General features: G+C 52.0%; 2 protein-coding genes across 3 annotated transcripts; both read right to left on the reverse strand.

The window, feature by feature from the left end:
- Positions 1 to 9,503: 9,503 nt before the first annotated feature.
- FOXR1 (forkhead box R1) lies at positions 9,504 to 16,151 on the reverse strand. Its single transcript, XM_059710932.1, has 6 exons — positions 16,091 to 16,151; positions 12,052 to 12,126; positions 11,700 to 11,950; positions 11,259 to 11,482; positions 9,991 to 10,211; positions 9,504 to 9,532 (listed from the first exon to the last, which is right to left on the reverse strand). The coding sequence occupies exons 1-6, from the start codon at positions 16,149 to 16,151 to the stop codon at positions 9,504 to 9,506; spliced, it is 861 nt and encodes a 286-aa protein (XP_059566915.1).
- A 3,638-nt stretch (positions 16,152 to 19,789) lies between these two features.
- On the reverse strand, positions 19,790 to 22,307 carry UPK2 (uroplakin 2). Of its 2 annotated transcripts, none has more exons than XM_059710934.1 (5): positions 22,194 to 22,307; positions 21,642 to 21,773; positions 21,356 to 21,494; positions 20,932 to 21,002; positions 19,790 to 20,375 (listed from the first exon to the last, which is right to left on the reverse strand). In XM_059710934.1, the coding sequence occupies exons 1-5, from the start codon at positions 22,267 to 22,269 to the stop codon at positions 20,239 to 20,241; spliced, it is 555 nt and encodes a 184-aa protein (XP_059566917.1). In that variant the 5' UTR covers positions 22,270 to 22,307; the 3' UTR covers positions 19,790 to 20,238. The 2 variants fall into 2 exon arrangements, with proteins under 2 accessions (XP_059566917.1, XP_059566916.1); XM_059710933.1 differs by having other exon boundaries at positions 21,642 to 21,776.
- Between the last annotated feature and the right edge of the window lie 949 nt (positions 22,308 to 23,256).

Below are 23,256 nucleotides of genomic sequence, written 5' to 3' on the forward strand. Positions count from 1 at the left end.
GCAAGCCAGAGTCCATGCATGGCATTGCCGCATCATCCTGTTTCTCTCAGTGTTAGAGTAGCCTTACCAGGGTTTGATTTTTAAATCTAAGCGACTGTTTCCAATATATAGGATAGGGTCCCTAGGCCTGGCTGGTGATCAGGGCCATCTTTGGGGTGACCGGCAGGCAGGGCAATGGGGTGGGGGGTGTCCCGCTGGCACCCGCCTTGGCTGGCAGCCTGGTGGCCTGGCACCGCCTGCTGGCTGGCCCTTCCCTCCCATGACCCCCCCCCCCCCCACACACACACACACACACCCATCCCAGCCATAGGGTCATCTCCCTCTGGGGATTGTGGGGGCACTCAAGCTGGTTAGGGGCAACTCCTGCTTGAGCGTCTGCCCCCTGGTGGTCAGTGCGTGTCATCAGCTGGTCAGTTGATTTGCATATTAGGGTTTTGTAATATAGGATTTTAGAGAGAGAGAGAGAGAGAGACTGAAATTGGTTGTTTCCTGTGTGTACCCTGACTGGGGATCAACACGCAACCAACTGAGCTACGGGCCAGGGTTGCAGTGTACTATTGTTATGGGCATTTTACAGGCAGGAGAACTGAGGCCGGGCAAGGAAGGAGCTGAGTAAGGTTGCAGGGGTGCTAAGCAGGGGAGGCAGCACCTTGAGCCCGAGCACAAGCTAAGGGCAGCCATCATCTAAGCCAGGGGTGGGCAAACTTTTTGATTCGAGGGCCACAATGGATGGAGTGTCTGTGTGAACTAATATAAATTCAAAGTCAACATCATTACATAAAAGGGTACGGTCTTTTTTTTTTTAGTTTTATTCATTTCAAACGGGCGTATCTGGCCTGCGGGCCATAGTTTGCCCACGGCTGATCTAAGACTTGATCACAGCCATGCCCAGAGGGCATTGTGAGCATCACTCTGGGAAGCGGAAAAGGGGAAACTGTAGAGGGTACAAAATCATTCCTGAGGGTGAGCAGAATTTTCAAGCTGTACATGTGTCAGTCCAGTGAAATTCTTATTCATTCTTTGCAAACCCTTCTCTTAGCATCAGCAGCCATCCTGTCTGTCCTGCTCCTAAGCCCTAGGGTGGGCCGAAGGTGAGTTGCTTCTTTTCAAGGCTGACGTCCTCAGGTCCTGACCTCCACTCCAGAGTTCCTCCACAGAAGCCTGGGGCCTAGCGCAGACCTGACTTAAAGGATGAGCAGGCAGAAGTGGCCCAGAGTCACAAGTCCCTCAGATTTGTTAGGAGTACGGAGTACTCACCTGGTGGGCTACAGTGTCTGCAGGTATATACGCAGTCAACTTTACATAATTCAATTTTTTTTTTAAAAAAAAGAAGCTGGAATGGGTTCTTTGTTTTTAGAAAACCCCTATTAATGACGTCAGACTATGCCCAGAAGAAGAAACAAAACTGATGCACAAATATAACAAAATGCCCAACATTGCTGGAAATAAGAGAAATGTAAAGTTAAAGCAACAGTTAACAAAGACTTTAAAAACAAAATATGATGCTCACGAGGCTGCTGTGAAATTGGCACTCTCAGTACTGATGACCGAGACTCAGCTCAGCCTCTGGGGAAAGCGTTGCCTCAAGAGCCTTAAAAAGCTTCACAGCACTTGACAGAGTGATTCTCATTCTCAGAAATTTATTTTAAGGATAAAATACTAAAAGAGAAAATGACAGAAAAGAGAAAAGATATCAAACTTTATTTACAATAGCAAAACATTAGAAATAGCTTGAATGTCCAACAATAGCAACATGGTTGAGAAAACTGGGTCATAATATTGGAATATTATGCAATTGGTTCTGTAATGTTTATTGTCCTACCACTTACTACCTGTATGAACATGGACCTGTTACTTAAGCTTTTTTTAAAAATATATTTTTATTGATTTCAAAGAGGAAGGTAGAGGGGAGAGAGAGACAGAAACATCAGTGATGAGAGAGAATCATTGATCGGTTGCCTCCTGCACACCCCCCGACCGGGGACCAAGCCCACAACCTGGGCATGTGCCCTTGACCAGAATTGAACTCAGGACTCTTTAGTCCACAGGCCGATGCTTTATCCACTGAGCAACACCAGCTAGGGCATGTTACTTAAGCTTTTAGTGCATCAATATTTTTGTTGGTAATGAGAATAATCTCTTAGGTTATTCAGAGTATAACTTAGGTAATAGATCATTGACTGGTAAAGTGTTCAGTAAATTTTAACAGTTATAAAAAATGTTTATAGCAATGTAGGTAAGTATTTATAATGTGAAAATAGGATATAAAACTATGGTATTAGAAAAAAGGTATACAGAAAAACAATATTCATTTAAAAGACTGTGCAAAAGAAAAAATATTGGGAAAAATACACCAACTTATTAATATAGTTGTCTGTAATTTTTTTCTAATAAGACTTTCTGTGTTTTCTAAAAATTTTTAAATTGATTTTAGAGAGTGGTGGGAGAGAAAAAGAGAGAGAGAAAATCATCAGCTTGTTGTTCCACTTATTTATGCTTTTCATTGCTTGCTTCTTGTATGTGCCCTGACTGGAGATGGAACCCTTAACCTTGGTGTATCGGGGTGAGGCTCTAACCAACTGAGCAATCCCGCCAAGGCTTTTAGGTTTTCTATAATAAATAGTATAAATGAAAAAATCCAATAAACTTAAGTTGAAGATTGTACAACCCAGTGAATATACTAAGAATATTGAATTATACACTTCAAATCGATAAGTTGTTTAGCCCTGGCCAGTGTGGTTTGGTTCGAGCATCATCCCATGTGCTAGAACAACCAGGGCACATACCTAGAATGTGGGTTCTATCCCTGCAGCTCATACAGGAGGCAGCCCATGGATGTATCTCTCTCACATAGATGTGTCTGTGTCTCTCTCTCCCTTCCTCCCTTTCTATTAGTAAAATCAGTAAGAGTTCTTTTTCTTTCTTTTTTTGTTAATCCTCACCTGAGGATATTTTTCCATTGATCTTTTAGAGAGAGTGGAAGAGAGGGAAAGACAGAGAGGAACATCGATGTGAGAGAAACATGTAGATTGGTTTGCCTCCTGCACGCGCCCTGACCAGGGCCTGGGCCAGGGAGGAGCCTGCAACCAAGGTACCTGTCCTTGACTGGAATCAAACCCGGGAACTGAAAGTCCAATGCTCTCCACTGAGCCAAACTGGCCAGGGCAATAGAAGTTCTTTAAAACAAAGAGAAAAGCTTTTCAAGTGTGGGAACCTGCCTTGTTCATGTCTGAATCCCTAGAACTAACATAAAGTGGTCTTCGGTACATGTTTGTTGAATTAAGTTGCTATGAACAGTAATTTCTGTCACATTTAAAACCATATCGAGCATACTGTTTGCTGTTTGTTTTTTTACTCCAAAAATGTATTGTGGATATCTTTCTATAAATACTATCTATATCCTGATGACTCTCAAATGTATTTATACCTTCAGCTCAGCTGTATCGTCTCAACTCTGACTTATACTAGTAACAATTACCTACTTGACATAACCACCCCGATTTCTCAGATTCTAAACAAAACTGCTTAAAAACCTGCTGCTCTTACAGGTTTTCTCTCATCATTCACCCCATTACTCAAACCAAAAATCTGAGTCTTGCCTGGCCAGTGTCGTTCAGTGTTTGATCCTTGCACCCGGAGGCCACTGGTTTGATTCCCAGTCAGGGCACACGATTGGGTTACGGGCTTGATTTCCCCCTGGGGGCGGGGAGGCATGCAGGAGGCAGCCAATGGATGTTGATGTTTCCATCACTCTCTCCCTCTCCCTTCCTTTCTCTAAAATAATAAAAACATGCCGAAACCGGTTTGGCTCAGTGGATAGAGCGTCGGCCTGCGGACTGAAAGGTCCCAGGTTCGATTCCGGCCAAGGGCATGTACCTGGGTTGCGGGCACATCCCCAGTAGGAGGTGTGCAGGAGGTGGCTGATCAATGTTTCTCTCTCATCGATGTTTCTAACTCTCTATCTCTCTCCCTTCCTCTCTGTAAAAAATCAATAAAATATATTAAAAAAAAAACTTTAGTGTTGAAATTATTACACATGTCCTCTTTTATCCACCCACACCCACACCCCAGGCCCTCACCACCCCACTGTCTGTGTCCATGGGTTATGCATATATTAATACAAGGTCTTTGGTTGATCACCTCCCACCCACCCACCTTCCCCCACCTTCCCTCTGAAATTCCGCACTCTGTTCCCTGCTCCCATGTCTCTGGGTCCCCTCTGTTCATCAGTTTATTTTGTTACTTAGATTCCACATATGAATGAGATCATGTGATACATGTCTTTCTCTGATTGGCTTATTTCACTTAGCATGAAACTCATTAATTTCAGAGAGGAAGAGAGAAAGAGAAACATCAATGATAAGAATCATTGATCAGCCCTAGTTGGTTTGGCTCACTGGTTAGAGCGTTGTCTTGGGGACTGAAGGGTCCCGGGTTCGATTCCGGTCGAGGGCGTGTATCTTGGTTGCAGGCATATCCCCAGTGGGAGGTGTGCGGGAGGCAGCTGATCAATGCTTCTCTCATCGATGTTTCTAACTCTATCCCTCTCCCTTCCTCTCTGTAAAAAATCAATAAAATATATTTTAAAAAATTTAAAAAAAATCATTGATCAGCTGCCTCTTGCACATCCCCACTGGGGATCAAGCCTGCAATCCAGGCATGTGCCCTGATTAGGAATTGAACCCTGACCTCCTAGTTCATAGGTTGACATTCAATCACTGAGCCATGCTGGCCAGGCTGAGCCAATATTTTGTAAGACCATCTTTACCACCCTGAAATGAATCTTTTTTTTTTTTTTTTTTTTTTTTTAAATATATTTTATTGATTTTTTACAGAGAGGAAGGGAGAGAGATAGAGAGTTAGAAACATCGATGAGAGAGAAACATCGATCAGCTGCCTCCTGCACACTCCCCACTGGGGATGTGCCCGCAACCCAGGTACATGCCCTTGACCGGAATCGAACCTGGGACCCCTCAGTCCGCAGGCCGACGCTCTATCCACTGAGCTAAACCGGTTCCGGCCCCTGAAATGAATCTTACTGATAAAATAACCTACCTACACATATTATTTTATTTATTTATTTATTATTATTTTAAATATGTTTTTATTGATTTCAGAGAGGAAGGGAGAGAGAGAAAGGAACATCAATGATGAGAGAGAATCATTAATCTGCTGCCTCCTGCACACCCCACACTGGGGATTGAGCCTACAACCCAGGCATGTGCCCTGATCGGGAATTGAACTGTGACCTCCTGGTTCATAGGTTGATGCTAAACCACTGAGCCATGCCAGCCAGGCCACATATCATTTTAACAAGAGCAATATAGCCCTGACCGGTTTGGCTCAGTGGATAGAGCGTCAGCCTGTGGACTGAGGGGTACCAGGTTCGATTCCGGTGAAGAGCATGTGCCTTGGTTGCGGGCACATCCCCAGTAGGGGGTGTGCAGGAGGCAGCTGATCAATGTTTCTCTCTCATCAATGTTTCTCTCTATCCCTCTCCCTTCCTCTCTGTAAAAAATCAATAAAATACATATTTTTAAAAAAGAGCAATATAGTCTGGCTGGCATGGCTCAGTGGTTGAGCCTCGACCTATGAACCAGGAGGTCACAGTTGGATTCCAGATCAGGGCACATGCCATGGGGCCTGAAGAGGCAGCCAATTAATGATTCTTGGTTAGCATTAATGTGTGTGTGTTTTTTAATATATTTTATTATTTTTTACAGAGAGGAAGGGAGAGGGATAGAGAGTTAGAAACATCGATGAGAGAGAAGCAGCGATCAGCTGCCTCCTGCACACCCCCACTGGGGATGTGCCCGCAACCAAGGTACATGCCCTTGACCGGAACCGAACCTGAGACTCTTCAGTCCCCACCCAGGCCGACGCTCTATCCAGTGAGCCAAACCGGCCAGGGCAGCATTAATGTTTTTATCTCCCTCTTCCTCTCCCTCTCTGAAATCAATAAAAATATATTTAAAATAAAAAATAATGGAAAATATGATGATTCTTTTTAAAAGTAAAATAAATGGAGCAGTATAATGCTCTCATTGTAATAGAACAGAAAAATGAAGGGAGAAAAACTTACAATATCCAATGGATAAACTAGATTTGAAAGCATGAGTTGGAAATTGGCACATACTTCTAGTGATAGCTTAGATTTAAGAGGTATTTTTTTAAATGGCTATTGAAAATACTTTTTCTTTATACTGGCTACCTTGAAATAATAACTATGTTTTTATCCATACATTGTGGGAAGTCATCCATTGTCTTCTCTACCAGAGAGGTGTGGACAAGGAACCCGGAAGGCTGGTGACCCTTGAAGCCCTGGCAAAGGTCAGAGCTGTGCACCCACTGTGAGTCCAGATGATGGGAGCTGAAGCAACTTCCCCATTTATTATTATGGAAATCCTTGCTGATGGGCTAGTCTGCCTGTTACTGGAAATTGCCTGCCTAAGGGCTATAGGTGTATCCCAGATCAATAAAAGGCTGGTGAGGCCTGAGCACCGGGGGAAGTCCTTCCCCTTGAGTTGGACCTGCCCGCCTGGCCCCCCAGTATTCCCAAATTAGTATTTCTTGTCTTGTCTCTTTCATTTGCGTGCGGACCTCTTCCAGATCCTGAACCCTGAACCACGCGGGACATGGAGGGAAACACTCAACAATACATGTAGAATCCCTGAGTACCACAGACCCAAACAGCTTCACCAACACAGGCCTGTGGTGCTTGTGACCTAAATGCGAGGGCAGCTTTGCTATCAGCGATTTTTCCAACATGGCAGACAACTCTTGGTAAAATTCCAAACCAAACAGTACAGTCTTCATTTTACACAATAGTTGCATTCCCGGGAAATCCCGTGTATATTAAAACGATGCAATCCTTTCTGCTTAGGTGCTTGGCTCAGGTCAGTATAAATGGCCTGAGTTATGGGGGTCAGTTCTTCAGGGTGAGAAATTGCCTCCTACCTGAGGCCATCTGACATTCCTGGGTCTAACTTCCAATGTCCACAACACCCCCAAACCCTCTGGGCAGCCATATCCCCCACTCCCACCCCCGCCCAGTCAGCAAGTGCCCCTGGCCCAGCACGTGTCCACTTCTGGTATGTGTTTGGGAGTTAACACAGGAGCTTGGCGCAGAGGCGGAGGTGGCCAGGGTGGGACTTGGTATGTCGCCAGACTGTGCAAATCCAGCAAACGGCCTTTCTTCAAAGGCAGGGATGCTGGTCTGGGAGGGCACGGCCCTGCCTTTCCAGGAACCCCACGTTTCAGAGACCAGGGAGTGGCAGTCAGGTTTCACAGTGAGGCAGACTGCAAAGGATTAGGGGGGAATTAGTGGACAGGAAATGAAGGTTACTCCTTAAATAGGATTATAATGACTATCACACTCACAGACATGACAAGAAAAATTGTATATACTCCTGAAGGCGGCTTTACGGATTAAACCTGCAAATGTATGTCAATGATGTCTAGTGTGTTGTAAGTCCTCGATGTTAATATGCTGGACATAGGACTTCCACTTTCCCTTATTCTATTTAGATCTTAAATCAAATCTGCATTTTCAGGATCCTCATTTTGCATACAAAAGATACCAAAGTTCAGTCTGGCCCGCGTGGCTCAGGGCTTGAGCATCGACCTATGAATCAGGAGGTCACAGTTCGATTCCCAGTCAGGCACATGCCTGGGTTGCAGGCTCCATCCCAGTAGGGATCTCATCATGGATGTTTCTCTCTCTCCCTTTCCATTTCTTTCCGAAGTATATATATTCTTTTTAAAAACAGATACAAAGTTCAGAAAAACTGAGAAAACGTGAAGAAGATACCGTGCAGGAGGCCAGCCACCTGCTGAGCCGGGAGTCACAGGTAGGAGGCCAGCATGTTGAGGTGCAGGTGGCCACTGAGAGCTGTCAAATGCTCAGAGTCGATCCAGGCCATGATCAGCCCACCAGCCTCCTGGAACAGGGAGGGTCCTGACGAGATGACACAATAAACGGAGAGTAGGGACCGTTTTTTTCGCTTCCACTGTGAGCCAGGCTCAGCATGAAGCTGTGCTCCATCCCCTGGTTTTCCACTCTGGCACGAAGAAAGAGGCATCGTGAGCTCATCTGCCTGACCGGAGCTGGAGGTGGTAGAGGAGAGGTGGCCAGGGCGGGACTTGGTATGTCGCCCACTGAGGGAGTGCCTGCCTGAGGTGGGTCCTTCCGAACAGACCCAGAGCTGTGGCCGGCACACAGGGACTAGGGGGAGACGGCCTCAGCCCCAGCTGCCTGCAGGTCCGGGGAGGCCCTTGACCAGGGGAGCCATTCTCTCAATTCAAGCACCACCCCTGCTACCTCTAGGAGGTGAGATGCCCAGGCCCCTGGATGGGTGTCTGAGGGAGAGCCGTGTTTCTGTGCAGGCCTATCAGCAACGAGGGGAAAGCAGGAGGGAATGGGACCGGTCAGCTCAGCCCTGGGGAAACCCATTACCTTCAGGCACCGTGCTAATGTCCAGATACAGCTCTGAGCCTCTTTCCTTTCTTTCTTTTTTAAAAATATTTTTTATTGATTTCAGAGAAGGGAGAGGAAGAGAGAACAGAAACATCAATGATGAGAGCGAGTCATGGATCGGCCGCCTCCTGCACGCCCCACACTGGGGGTCGACCCTGCAACCCGGGCCTGTGCCCTGACCGGGAATGGAACTGTGACCTCCTGGTTCATAGGTTGACACTCAACCCCTGAGCCACGTGGCTGGGCTGACCACGTTCCTGTCTTACTTGCCCCTTATTCCCCTCAGACCTGAGGCCGGTAGCTGGCCCAGCCCTGAGCATGGCCTCCCGTGCCCAGGAAAGTCACACTTGGCTGGGTCTGCAGCCGCTAAGGACTGGAACCCACGCGTGCTCTGGCTTTTGCTGAGGGTGTGGTGAGGACCCTCAGTGTTTAAGGGGGAAAGGAGCCTGACTACCCCCTTTTCCAAGAAAGTGTTTCCTCTCATCTTTCTCGCTGCTCCTGAGGGGGTGGTGCCTTTGGGGGTCTTTTACGGGGCGGCCTGCTACGAGCTAGCATCTCCCACGACGACCGTCATCCCCCAGAAACGTGGGAATTGTGCCCGACCGGCATGGCTCCGTGGTTGAGTGACGACCGATGAACCCGCTCAGGGCCCTGTGAGCTTGATCCCCAGTGGTGAGCATGCAGGAGGCAGCTGATCAGTGACTCTCATAACTGATGTTTCCATTTCTCCCTTTTCCTTCCTCTCTGAAGTTAATAAAATATATTTAGAAAGGAAAAGTGGGAATTGCACCAGGATCCCAAAGACGGTAAGTATTTTCTTCCTTTGAGGAGAGGAAGAGTATGGGACCCCTTTGCTGCACACCAGACCACTGGCCCATTGCCTCTGGGGCATCCATCAGCTCTGAGGACACCCCATTCCCAACCTCAGAGCTCACCTCCCCTTCCCCTCCCGCCTCCTCAGAGACCACACACACACGGCTGCTGCAGGGAACTTTAATACGGCACACGCTGCCTCTCCGCCTTGGACTCACAGGTCAAAGAGGAAGGGCATCACACCTGTAAGAGAAGAGTCAGAGGAGCCCGGCGCCCTGCGGGTGCTGCCCCGAGCCCGGCGCCCCACAGGTGGCCTCTCTCTGAGTGAGGAGCTCCTCAGACCTTTTCCTAGAGCAGAAGAGCCTCAGAATCTGCATCCTGGTGTCCAGCAGAGAAAAAGCCCCTTTTGCACACCATTGCTCATGCCAGGCCCTGACACTGTGGCCACCATGTCCCCAGGCTGCTGGCCTGTGAGTAGCACCAATGGCATCTGAGCTGTTTCCCCATCAACCCCCTGGACCCAAGTCCCACACTTGTGGGTGGTCCCACCTAAGGCAGCACCCGCCCCCCGCCCCATCTCAGACCTGCTCTCCTCTCCCCTTCCTGCCGTGGCGTGTTTCCTTCCTTGCACATGCAGCCTGGGCCAGGATCTTCAGCCACCCCCCCCCCACCCACACACACCGTGAGGCGGGGCCGCGCACCTGGCTGGCTCATGCACTGCTGGATCCTTTCCAGCTGCGCGGAGGACAGGGCCCCGGCCTCCTCCTGGAAGCGGCGGCGGCCCTCCTCCGTCAGCTTCCAGAGGCAGGCCCCGGCCGGCGTGCTGGCCCGCACTTTCTCAAAGCTGGCTCGGAAGCAGAGGTTGTGGCGGATGGTGTTCTTCCAGCCCTCAGGTGCCGTCCGGAAGAAGGGGAAATGCTGTCTGAGGACAGGGCCCGTGAGGACAGGCGCGGTTTGCTAGGCCCGCCCTGTCCATGAGCATGTCTCCCCAGGGGCCAGGACCCTCAGCCCTCCCTCCAGGGGAAGGCTCTTGGCTGGCTGTGCCCGTGGCAAAACCTCCACCTGGTATATGGTGGGTACAGACCCTCGTCTTTTCAATGAGGCCTTTTCCTGCCCCGACCCTAGGCTCCCTAGCCTCCCTCCCTCTGAGAACTGGGGACCTTGACTTGCAACAGCAACCGAGTGTAAACTGGCCAACCAACTCCTGGAGGAGGCAGCCTGGTCAAGGAGGGATGCCACTCGAGGATGAATATTCTGAGGCTCTTCTGCTCTAGGAAGGGGTCTGAGAGACCCCACACGCGTGTGTACATGACCACCAAAGCTCTAGGTGAGTCCCTTCTCAGTGATGTGCCCCAGGGTACGGGGAGCTGTCCCAGCAGTACTGTCCACAGCGAAAGCATGGGGGAGACTGTTGGGGAACCCAGACTTTATACTAGATGATCTTTAGAGGGAGGTGGGAGAATTTGTCACCCAGGGGAATTTATGTTTTAAAGAACTAAGATGAAACCCGGCCAGTGTGGCTCAGTGGTTGAGCATCGACCAGGAGGTCAGGGTTCGATTCCTGGTCAGGGTACAGGTCCGGGTTGTGGGCTCGATCCCCAGTGTGGGGCGTGCAGGAGGCAGCCAGTCAATGATTCTCTCTCATCATTGATGTTTCTATCTCTCTCTCTCTCTCCCTTTCTCCCCCAGCAGCTCGGAGGGGGAATCAATAAAAATATATTTTAAAAAAAAGAACTAAGATGTAAAAAGAATCGAGTTTTCGAATGTGAGAGCGGATGGAGGTGGATGTCTTCCCTACATGTGATATGTGGACACACATCTAGGGACAACCCAGAACCAGTGCCTGGGGGAGGAGCTGAGAACACACCTGTCCTCTTGGGTCTGCAGCAGCCAAGGGCTGGGTGGACTGGAAGGTTGCAGACCAGGGGCCCCACCCCTACCCCTCCTCACGGCCCCGCACGGCACATACCGGGTGAAACTGTAGATCTGCTGCACGTTGAGGCCGCAGGGGGGACTGTTCCTTAGTGCCAGTGCTATGAGGTGGAAGTAATTGAGGGGGGGCCGGGGCCAGGGCCTCCCCTCCTGGCTGGTGGCTTGCCGGAGCCTCCGACTCTGGAGGGGGGCCCTTTTGTGCGGGGACAGGAGAGCCACAGAGGAGCGGTCGTGCTGGTCCTTAGCCTCCTCTTCTGTGACCTAGAGGAGTACAGAGCAGGAACTGGTCCTGACTCCATGGCCTGTCCTCGGGTGCACTGGCGGGAAGGGGCCGTGGTGCAGGCCATCATCTGGACTGGTCCCCAACCCAAGGGCACAGCTGGTTTCTGAGCCCATGAACCCTGGGGCCCCTGAACACCAGAACTCTGCGATGCATCATCCCTTTGCCCATCCCGCCTGCAACCCCAGAGACCCCCACCTCCGAGCTGCTGGGGGAAGAAGGGAGTTGCTGCAGAGGGGGAGACTGATCCCTGGAGGACGCAGGCAGCAGCACCACGGCATCCACCTTTGAGCAGTGGGCACAGTCTTCCTCTTTCCGGGGTGGCGGAGGGGAGGGGAGTATGCTGGTCAAGCCCTCCCCCTTCCTGGGCTGTGAGACCTCCAGCTTTCCAGGGGGAAACACGATGTTGGGGTTCACCCACATCCACAGGTTGGGCTCAGCGTCTGGACCTGTGCAGAGAGAAAGCAGTTTGGGCGCCTTAGCTCACGGCGTTGGGGGTCCACCCCAGGCCTTGGAGCCACCACGCCAGAGCACTCACTTCCACACTCACCATCTTCATCAGGGGAGGGGCTTTTCCTCACAGGCAGTCGTGGTGGCTCAACCACACGGAGTCTGTATCTGGCAACTGGCAAAAGACAGACAGAAGAGGGTCAAAATGTCCCAGGACGTCCACTGTGGTCCCAGGGCCCTGGGCTGGGGCTTGTGGGAGCGGCCGTAGCCCTGTGTGGGGAGATGTGACCCCGTATTCTACTAGTTTTTCCTTTCCTCTCGGACCTCATGCACCTTTGCGCTCCTCTCTTCTCACCCCGCGTACACTGTCCCTGAAGGATCTGATGAGCGCCTGTGGCTTTAGTCACCTTCTATAAACTCAAATCTTTATCCAGACTTCTCTACTAGCTCTTTGTTTTAAAAAAATATTTTAAAATTGATTTCAGAGAGGAAGGGAGAGGGAGAGAGATAGAAACATCAATGATGAGAGAGAATCACTGATTGGCTGCCTCCTGCACGCCCCCCTGGGGATGGAGCCCGCCCCGTAACCCCAGCATATGCCCTGACTGGAATCAAACCCAGGACCCTTCAGTCTGCAGGTGGACGCTCAATCCACTGAGCCAAAGCTGCTAGGTCTGACATCATTTCTAAAACTAAACTCCAATTTATTTTTTATTTATTTATTTTTTAGAAGCTGTTTTTCTTTAAAAAAAATTTTTTTATTGATATTTTACAGAGAGGAAGGGAGAGGGATAGAGAGTTAGAAACATCGATCAGCTGCCTCCTGCACACTCCCTACTGGGGATGTGCCCACAACCAAGGTACATGCCCTTAACCAGAATCGAACCTGGGACCTTCCGTCCGCAGGCCAATGCTCTATCCACTGAGCCAAACCGGTGAGGGCTAAACTCCAATTTAAAAATAAATAAATAAAACTAAACTCCATCTTCCTCCTGGGTTCCTGTTTCAGCACGTGGCCCCCACCTCTTACCCAGCCTTTCAGGCCAGGCACTTGGAAATCGCTCTGACTCTTCTCTGTCCCGGACGGCCACAGCAAATCAACGGCCAAGTCTGAGCATCCTAGTCCAGGCCATAACCCAAAGGGCCCGTCTATCAGTTTATCCTCTTTTCTTTAACGGATCGTATGACAGTTTGAATGATTGCCCGAACATGGGAACCCATCTTGTCAGCCTGCGGTAAAGCTTTGAAATGGCTTTCCATTGCCTTCGGGCCAAGTCTAAAGATACTCCTTGAGAATGTCCAACATTCTTCCCAGGTCCTCCACCGTCTCCCACAGACCACACTCTCGATCCCAGGCCTTCCTACAAGCTGTTTCTTCAACCAGAAACACTCTTCCTTCTTCCTGTTTACACGGTTCATTGCCATTGTGGACGAAAGGAGCCACGTGCTAAGCTGACAGCTCAGGGGAGGCCTGCATGGCGGGCTTGAAAACTCAGAGACCTAAAGTCACCACAAAGGATGGTCTGAAATTACACTTGAACTAAAAGCAGTGATGGTGGGTCGTCACCTCCTAGGCCAGTATCTTCACTGACCAGGCCAACCTTTCCCTTCACTGAGCCTGTCTGTCTTTTTGCCTCTATGATAACATACCCTTGAAGTGTCTGGGTAACTTGTAACTTCCCTTTTTCCGGACCCCTTGGGGCACAACCTAATGTGCTGGGCGCCCAGCACTGTTATCATGTTAATTGTTGACTGTTAGCTATCCTTTACTTTTTATTCAATCACAGAGGTTTCCCACTTTCCTTTCTCCCGCCTCCCTAGTCTATTGCCAATGGATTTCATGTCACCCACCTTCCTCCCTCCTTGGATTGCAATGTGTAAATACCGGTGTAACCCGCCTTCTCCGGAGCCTGATCCTGCTTCCTGGCAGTTGTCGACAGTTTGGCTCAAATAAACTCACAAAATTTTTTCCATGTTGGAATGTTTTCAGGTTGACACCATCGGGCTTCTCCAGGGCTTCCCCGAACCACATGGGCCGGGCTCTGTTGTGCTAGATCCAATCGTCAGCCCACCGCTCACCAGGCCCCAGCAGCATTCCTCTCAGCTAGCCACGCCTTCCTCGGAACACTCACTTCCGGTGTGGGCGGTTTCCCAAGGTCAGTCCCGGTTTGGATTTTCCATGATCCTTTCCTCGGGGTTTGCTGGTTATCTCTCTTCTCTCCAATCTCTTTACAATGTGATGGCCCCAGGCCTCATCCTTGTTCCTTCTCTCTTCTCACCTCTATACCAGACTTTCAAAATCCATACCTGCCGTCCACGCCTCCAGAACTCCAGACATATAGTTACCTGCCTACTCAACATTTCTACTTGGATATGGAAAAAGCATTTCAGCTCAGCCTGTCCAGAACAGAATTCCTAGTTAACCTGTTCTACCGAAGCTTCTCTCAGTAGAAAGCAACTCCATTCTTCCACTTATTTAGCCAAACACCTGGGAGGAATCACCCTCTAACCTCTTACACCACACATCCCCTCTACCATGGACCTAGCTGGTCTACCTTCTCACCACATCCTCTACCACCATCCTGGTGGCCCAGTCTAGCACCATCTATTGTTTGAATAACTATAATAGCTTTCCAGTAACTAGTCTCCTGGTTTCCACGATCCTATAATTTGTTTTCTTTTTGTGTGTGTTAATCCTCACCTGAGGGTATGTTCCCATTTAGTTTTTTTTTTTAAAGTATTTTTAATGATTTCAAAGAAGGGAGAGGGGGAGAGAGAAACATTAATGGTGAGAGGATCATTGATTGGCTGCCTCCTGCATGCCCCACACTGGGGATAGAGCCTGCAACCAGGGCATGTGCCCTGCCCGAGAATTGAACCCTTACCTCCTGGTTCATAGGTAGAAAGTCAACCACTGAGCCACACCAGCTGGGCTCCAGTGATTTTTAGAGAGTGGAAAGGAGGGGGAGAGATAGAGAGAAACATCATGTGAGAGAGACACATTGAATGGTTGCTACCAGAGCTGGGACTCTAGCCTGTAACTGAGGTATGTGTCCTTGACCAGAATTGAACCCAGAACCTTCAGTCTGTAGGCCAGGGGTGGGCAAACTTTTTGTCTGTTCCAGGGGAACAGAAGCTCCACGGCAGCGGGTCCGTTTCTTTCATTATGGATCAGGAGCTGTGCCTAGCACATCGGAGGCGCTCGCTGAATATTCCTCGAATCAGTGACCACGGGGACGGCCGTCAGCACTGCTATACGGTGGCGAAGAGTTGGAGGCGATCCGGTCTCCTTCCTCAAGTGCAGAGTGAGCATCTGCAGAGGGTAGGCTACTGCACAACAGTCACACACAGGGGACCCGGTCTAGTTAGCAACCTGAATAGCTCTCCAAAGAAATGTGGTATCACCCGGCTGGCGTGGCTCAGCTATGAGCCAGGAGGTCACGGTTCAATTCCCCGTCAGGGCACAGGCCCGGGTTGTGGGCTCCATAATAGATTAAAAAAAAAGAAAAAAAAGAAACCCCTCTCTCTACCACATGAGGACACAGCAAGAAGAGGACCAGGACGAGTCTTCACAGAAAACAAGAACACAAGGTGGTAAGGGGGACGACGAGCATTACGTAAATGAAGGTAACAAAGGAATGCTAAACAGCTGTTACAGAGACGCTGGCCTAAAACCATCACCTGGGCTGGGCAAACACAGGGCGGGCAGGGCAGGTGGGGCGGTGACCGAGGGGAGCCGGTGAGTCCCAGTCCTTGTCCCCAACAGGTGGCCAGGGCGCACCGGGACGGGAGGTGGTCGCCTCAACTCCCTGCACCCCGACGCCGGCCTGCCCTCGGCCAGTGGGGAGCCCTCTAAGCGCCAGACCGTGGGCCCAGGCGGGACACAGCCACGGCGGGACCGTCCTCACCGTCTCTCACGGGAGAAGGTGGCCAACCCTGTGCGCCCGGGGGCAGGGCGGGGGCGGCCCGGAAGGTCCCGTCGGGCGGCCGAGCGCAGGCGCCCGGGGCGGCTCCGGGCAGGGGGCCTCCAGCTAAGGGCGCGGCCCCCACGCCAGGCTGTGGTGGGCTCGCCCGACGGACCCACAGCGGGCCCCCTGGCCTGCCCCACCCCCGCCCACGCCCGGACCCCCCAGGCTCACGGTTCTGCTCGGCGGGGGGCAGGTGCGCGGTGGTGCCGGCCAGGAAGCACTCGTTGCCCATGTCCCAGTCCCGCAGCCCCGGGACCTGGCCGTGGAGGCCGGCCCAGAGGTCCAGGCGCTGCAGCCGCAGGTCCACCTTCGGAGCAGCCCGGCCGTGGGCGGGAAGAGGCCGAGGCCCGCGCAGCTGCCTCCAATCCCGCGTGATTGGGTCGGCGGCCTCGGCCCGCGCCCCCGGACCCACGGCACCTGCGCTCCGGCTCTGCGCTCGCCCCTTCCCGCTGCGCTCGCACGAACCTCCCTCTGCTGAGTTCGTCTAAGAATGACTCCGAGACAGTATTAACTTCCTACGAGTTCCGGTTGGTTTTAAGGCTTATCCGAGATCGAGTCTGTAGAACATCGTGGAGATGGGATTAAATGGTGCTTTTTTAAATTTATGGATTTCAGAGAGGAAGGGAGAGGGAGAGAGAGAGAGAAACATCAATGATGAGAGCGAATCAGGGATCGCCTGCCTCCTGCAGGCCCCACACTGGGGATCCAGCCCACAACCCAGGCTGTGCCCTGTCCGGAATCGAACCCTGACCTCCTGGTTCATAGGTCCACACTCAACCACTGAGCCACGCTGGCCAGGCTTAAATTTTGTTTTTAATAACTTAAAATTTATAGAAAAATCCTAAGAATACTATAAAAACTCCTGTATACCTAAATATTGTAATTTAGCAATTACACTACTGACATTTACTCACATTTAATTTTCTTTCCATATATATATAGTATTTTTTCTGAGCTGTTTAAGAGTATTTGTAGCCCTGACCGGTTTGGCTCAGTGGATAGAGCATCGGTGTGCGGACTCAAGGGTCCCAGGTTCGATTCTGGTCAAGGGCATGTACCTGGGTTGCGGGCACATCCCCAGCGGGGAGTGTGCAGGAGGCAGCTGATCGATGTTTCTGTCTCGTTGATGTTTCTGGCTCTCTATCTCTCTCCCTTCCTCTCTGTAAAATATATTTTTTTAAAAAAGAGTATTTGTAGATATCATGCCTCTTTGCCATTAAAGACTTCAGTGTGTATTTCCTAAAAACAAGGATATTGGCTTACATAACTAGGAAATCAGAAATGAGAACATTGTCGCAACAATATCCTTTTCTTGTTGTTGTTAATCCTCACCCGAGGGTGTGTGTTTTTTGAAATGACAAGTTTACTGTTTATGTTCTCAATTCCCATCTATCCGATGGCGTTTTTAAAGAAACTACTTAGAATACTTAAGAATATAAGTTAATAGAGCTCAGAACACTCTGTAAATGTGGTTCTTGTTCTAAGAATTCACAATAATAAACACAGTAATTGTTCTGTGATGTATATGGAACACTTGAATTACAAGTAAATAGAACCTTAATACAAAACGGGCAACATAAATACACTGAAAAAACGTACAAACAGCTCTGAAATGACGAGTTTACTGTTTACATTTTTTTTTATTGCTTAAAGTATTACAAAGAGTATTACATATGTCTCCTCCCCCCCCCCCCCCGCCCTTGACAGTCCCCGGGCCTCCCCTACCCCCCAGTGTCCTATGTCCATTGGTTATGCTTGTATGATGCATACAAGCCCTTTGGTTGATCTCTTACCCACCCCCTCCCGCCCCCCCCCCTCCCCCCGAGGGTGTTTCCCATTCGTTTTTAGAGAGAGTGGAAGAGAGGGAAAGACAGAGAGAAAAACTCAGTGTGAGAGAAACACACCAATTGGTTGCCTCCTGTGTGAGCCCGATCAGCGCCCGGGCCAGGGAGGAGTTTGCAACCAAGGTACGTGCCCCTGAGTGGAATCGAACCCAGGACCCTTTGGTCCGAAGGCCAACACTCTATCCATTGAGCAAGCCAGCCAGGGCCCAATAATATCCTTTATATAAATTTGGTTTTGACTCTGGCCGAGCAGCTCAGTTGGTTGAACTGTCCTCCCAATGCACCAAGGTTGCAGGTTCCAGCCCAGGTCAGGGCACATACAGTAATGCAACCATTGATTGCATAAATAAATGAACAAATCTATGTCTTCCCTCCCATCTTCCTTCCCTCCCTCTATTTCTATAAAAATCAATTGAGAAATTTGTTTTCTGGCCTGGCCGGTGTAGCTCAGTGGTTGAGCATTCACCTATGAACCAGGAAGCCACAGTTCGATTCCTGGTCAGGGTGTGGTGGCAGAATGCACAGGACAATGATGAGCCAGCTCTGAGGGAGGAAAGTTTAACCTTTACTTTGCAGGTCCAGGGGAATTCTGGATCCACAGCCTGAACTGAACTCGTTGGGAGGCTCTGAGCTATATATCGCCTCCTGTGGCGGCCCCTGAGGATCCCCGAAGCTCCACCCACGTCAGCTGTGGCGGGCCCTGGGGTTAGGCTCTATAGTTCCACCCAGGTCAGTCAGAGTGGGGGAGTAAGGCTACAGTTTTAACCAGATGCTGAACTAGGGTACACCCCCCACCCCCACCCCATTTTCCTTTTCAGGTGTGGCTCACTGGATAGAGCGTTGGCCTGCAGACCAAAGGGTTAGGTTCCATTCTGATCAAGGGCAGGTACCTCTGCTGTAGGCTCCTCCCCGGCCCTGGCGCTGGTCGACAAGCGTACAGGGGGCAACCCATGGATGTGTTTCTCTCACATCGATGTTTCTCTCTGTCTCTCCCTCTCTCTTCCACTCTCTCTAACATCAATGGGAAAATATCCTCCGGAGAGGATTAAACACATGTTTTTAAGTGAATGAGGCAACTGCTCTTTTCCCTCAGTTACCACACTGTCCTGCTCTTGTCTCTGTCCCCAGGTTATACGTCTGCTCCCTCCTTCTCGAGCAGTGATGGCGAACCTTTTGAGCTCGGCGTGTCAGCATTTTGAAAAACCCTAACTTAACCCTGGTGCCGTGTCACATATAGAAATTTTTTGATATTTGCAACCATAGTAAAACAAAGATATTTTTGATATTTATTTTATATATTTAAATGCCATTTAACAAAGAAAAATCAACCAAAAAAATGAGTTCGCGTGTCACCTCTAACACACGTGTCATAGGTTCGCCATCACTGCTCTAGAGCCACTCCAGCCTCTTCTCCATTCCCCCACTTCCAGGACTGGTCTCCTGGTGGCCCTCTGTCTCTCCCTAGTAAGAGCCTCCAATCGCTTCCCCTGTCCCTGCCAGCTGGCACCCGTGCCACCCACCCACAGGTCCCCTCATGGCGCACCAGCCCCTGGCTGGGGGCTCGCTGCGGAGGGTGCACAGCCCCACAGCTAGGTGTGGGTCTGAGGACTCTGACTCCTGAGTTCCCTCCTCTGGCCCCGTCCTGTCTCCTCAGGAGCTGAGCGACGGGGCAGCCTGGACGCAGAATCTGTCGCCTCAGGCCAAAGTGGGGGCCGCAGACGGGAAACACGTGCAGCAGAGGCAGCAGCCAACTTAATTAATTTATTTTTTAAACATATTTTTTATTGATTTCAGAGAGGAAGGGAGAGGGAGAGAGAGATAGAAAACTCAATGATGAGAGAGAATCATTGATCGGCTGCCTCCTGCAGGTGCCCTCCTGGGGATCGAGCCCACAACCCAGGCATGTGCCCCTGACCTGGAATCAAACCAGGACCTCCTGGTTCATAGGTCGATGCTCAACCACTGAGTGACACCGGCTGGGCTTTATTTTTAAAAAAATATTTTTTATTGATTTTCAGAGAGAAAGGGAAAGGAAGAGAGAGAGAGGTGAGAGCAAAATACAGATCAGCTGCCTCATGTCCACCCCCTGTTGGGGATCAAGCCGGTAACTTGGGCATGTGCCCTGACTGGGACTTTGGGGCACAGGATGCCCCACCAACTGAGCGACGTTATTGTCGGAGCTCAGTGCACTGGGTGGGGGCGGAATTGTTGGAGGCAATTAAGGAAGTGAAAGGGGAGGAAACTCCATTCTGACAGGAGCAGGGTGAGGAAGAGGACAGGGAGAGCTGGGAAAGGGAGGCCTGGAGACAAGGGGTGGAGCAAAGGGAGGAGGGCGAGGGGAGCTAAGACACCAAGGAGCCAGACCAGCGATGAGGACGGGAACAGGCCGGCTTGTCAGGAGCAAAGGCCCAGCTCTGGACTGGAGAGCTGGCCAGTGCTGACCTACTGGCCGAGCCCCCTGTGCCCACGGCCTCCTCACTTCCGGGCGCCCAGGGCCAGGGCCACGATGAAGCCCACGACCAGCAGGAACATGGCGACGGACAGCAGCACCGTGATGACCACCATGCCCCCCGTGCGGGCCATCCCCAGCCCAATGGAGGCCCCCTTGCGTCCTGTGGGGGGAAGCCGGGAGGTCTGAGGGCACTCAGCTTGCTGCCTCCTCCAGCCATTCCGCCAGGCGCCCTTTCATCTGCCTGGTCAGCCAGCGTCCAACGGCCATCCCAGGGATCCAGACATCCACCCAGTAACCGTCTAGGGAGCAACTCCTGGTCACTCACGTCACTCAGGGAGGCTACAGAAATCAATCGCACCCGGCTCCCCCACAGAGAACCTTCAGTTCAGCAGGAGGATGAGTCAACACAGTGAAAATGTCCAGGGCTGGCCCTGGCTGGGTGGCTCAGCTGGTTAGAGCGCTGCCCCAATACGCCAAGGGTGCGGGTTTGATCCCCAGGCAGGGCACATACAAGAAGCAACCAATGAGTGCATAAATCAGTGGAACAACAGATCAATGCCTCTCTCTCTCTCTCTCTCATCAATCAATTAAAAATTAATAAATAAATAAATAAAATAAAATGCCCAGGGCTCGGTGCTAGGATAGAGGGGAGCAAAGGCACTAGGGGAGCCCCAGGGGGGTCTGCGGCTGGAGCTGAGAGGGAGTGGGTTACTCACGTGGAAGGGTGGACATGGGGACCTCTCGGCTGGACTCAGTGGCTGTCCCCTTCTGCACCCGGTAGGACACGCTTTTGGGGGGGAGGGTTAGGAGAGAAAGGAGAGAGGATCCTCAGGGAGCGGCTGGGACTTGGGAGAAGAGGGGCATCAGCCAGGTCTCCCCATTTGCCTCCACGGTGCCCCCTCTGGGAGAGGCCTGTTCTTTTTTATTCTTTAAATATGTTTTTATTGATTTCAGAGAGGAAGGCAGAGGGAGAGAGAAACATCCATAAGAGAGAATCACTGATTGGCTGGAGAGGCCCGTTCCTGAGCCTTTAGCTATGAACCACATCCCCAGGGTGACCACATCCCACCACGACCGCCACCTGCCAGACCCGGCACCCCCTCACTCCCCTGAGGGCCCAGGCCTGGACCTGGCACCTACTAGTATTTGGTTCCTGGCGCCAGGTTTGTCACCTGGTATGCCCTGAGCCGGGTGACCGTGAAGCCAGCCCCGCTGTCCACCACACTCACCAGCTCCCTTCGCCCACGGCAGGGGGGCACCACAAAGCCGGATGTCACCACTGCGGGGGAACCGGGGTGAAAGGCGTCAGGCTTCTGGAGGCCCCGAGGAGAAGGGGCAGGTGACAGTGTGGGCCCAGCAGCGGGTGGGTCGAGGGAAGGCGCGCGCGGGAGCAGGCATGCGGGGGCGCCCGGGACAGGGGGCAGACCTGTGCTGTCATTGGCTCTCCGGACCATCAGGGTGGCATTCCCCGCTGTGAGGTGGCAGGGGGGCAGGGCAACCAGCAGGCTCTCCGCTAGCGCCGGGGACAGCAGGCCGGAGAGGCTTGAGATGTTGAAGACTGCTGGGGTGCCAGGAGGAAGTTAGTTGGCCCCCCACTGTCAGACCTGCCCCCCCCCTCAGTTGCCTCTCCCACCCTGCGGGCATTGGCAGAACACGGACCTTTGCTGGTCCGACCGCCAGGTGGCAGGCGTGGGCTGCAGAAGCTGGGTACCCTACAAACCTGCAGGTCCAGCGGGCCCAGCCTCACCCCTACCGGGCTCGGACCCTTCCCGAGGCCGCTCTGCCTCCTGGGCCAGGACAGGGACAGGAGTGTGCACTGGGCTCAGTGGCCGATGGCTTCAATGACCGATGACCAGTCACTGCCATCGCCAGTCCCCACCCCCGACTGGCCAGATGAGCCCCTCTTTCTGAGTCTGGAAGGCACAGGGGGGCACCACCCCGTCCAGGCCCAGCCCCCCTCCCCCCAAATGGCAGAGACCTGCAGCCCCCGGGGCCAGGACAACCATCAGGACCAGGGTCAAGGGCAAGGTCCGGCTGGGTAGCAGGGATGCCATAGCTGGGCTGGGAGCTGGAATGGATGCTGGCGGCTGGGGCTTCCCTTCCGGAGGCGAGTGATGCCTTGCTCCTGGGGCTGCCGTTTTGTCCTGGGGCGGGAGGGGCTGGACAGGAATCTTGTCCAACCTGCCCCTCGGGCTTTCCAGCCTGGGGGGCGGTGCGGGGGGCGGGGGGGGGGGCAGACAGGTTTTTCAGGATGGGGAGTGGCCCTCAGGCCCAGAGTAAGCATCTTGGTGGCTTAGTCAGCTGCAGAGGGGGTGGTGGTGGTAACTAAGGTGGGGGGAGGGGTGGAAATCCCCCCTTCTTCTGGGACCCACACCTGGAAGGGCGCCCGTGGTTTTGCTGCCTGTGCGTCTGGAGCCCAGCCTGCGGAGGACGGCTCCCCTCATCGTGGGAGGCCCCCGAGGGCAGCGAGCCCTGCGGGTGCCCTGGGCTCAGGAAGAGGGGAGCAGCTCCCAGGGCTCCTGGCAGGCCTTGGCTGGGCAAGAATGGAGGCTGGTCGTGGGCCGCAGCGCCGAGGGCTCTAATTCTGGCCCGGCCAGCCTGGCCCAGGGGTTGAGCGTCAACCTATGAACCAGGTCACAGTTGGACTCCCGGTCGGACACAGGCCCGGGTTGCAGGCTGGATCCCCAGTGGGGGGCGTGCAGGAGGTAACCGATCCATGATTCTCTCTCATCATTGATGTTTCTATCTCCCTCTCCCTCTCCCTTCCTCTCTGAAATCAATAAAAGCATATTCTAAAGCAGGGGGCTCTAATTCTGAGTGTTCCCTGCCGCCCAGGTCCTGCTGTGGGAGCGTATAGGGAGGTGGTGCTGGGAGTGTACGGGGAGGGGAGCAGGGGGTGCCAGGGAAGGCTTCGGAGAGACCAGGGAGGCGGGCATGGACCAGTCCCACGGGTGGCGTGGACATGGGCAGCCATGCTCAGCAGCCTTTGTTGAACTGTTTGAGAAGAAACAAGACAAAGGGACCTGGTAAGAGAAAATGAT

Source organism: Myotis daubentonii, chromosome 9, assembly GCF_963259705.1.
Source record: "Myotis daubentonii chromosome 9, mMyoDau2.1, whole genome shotgun sequence".
NCBI lineage: Eukaryota > Metazoa > Chordata > Mammalia > Chiroptera > Vespertilionidae > Myotis > Myotis daubentonii.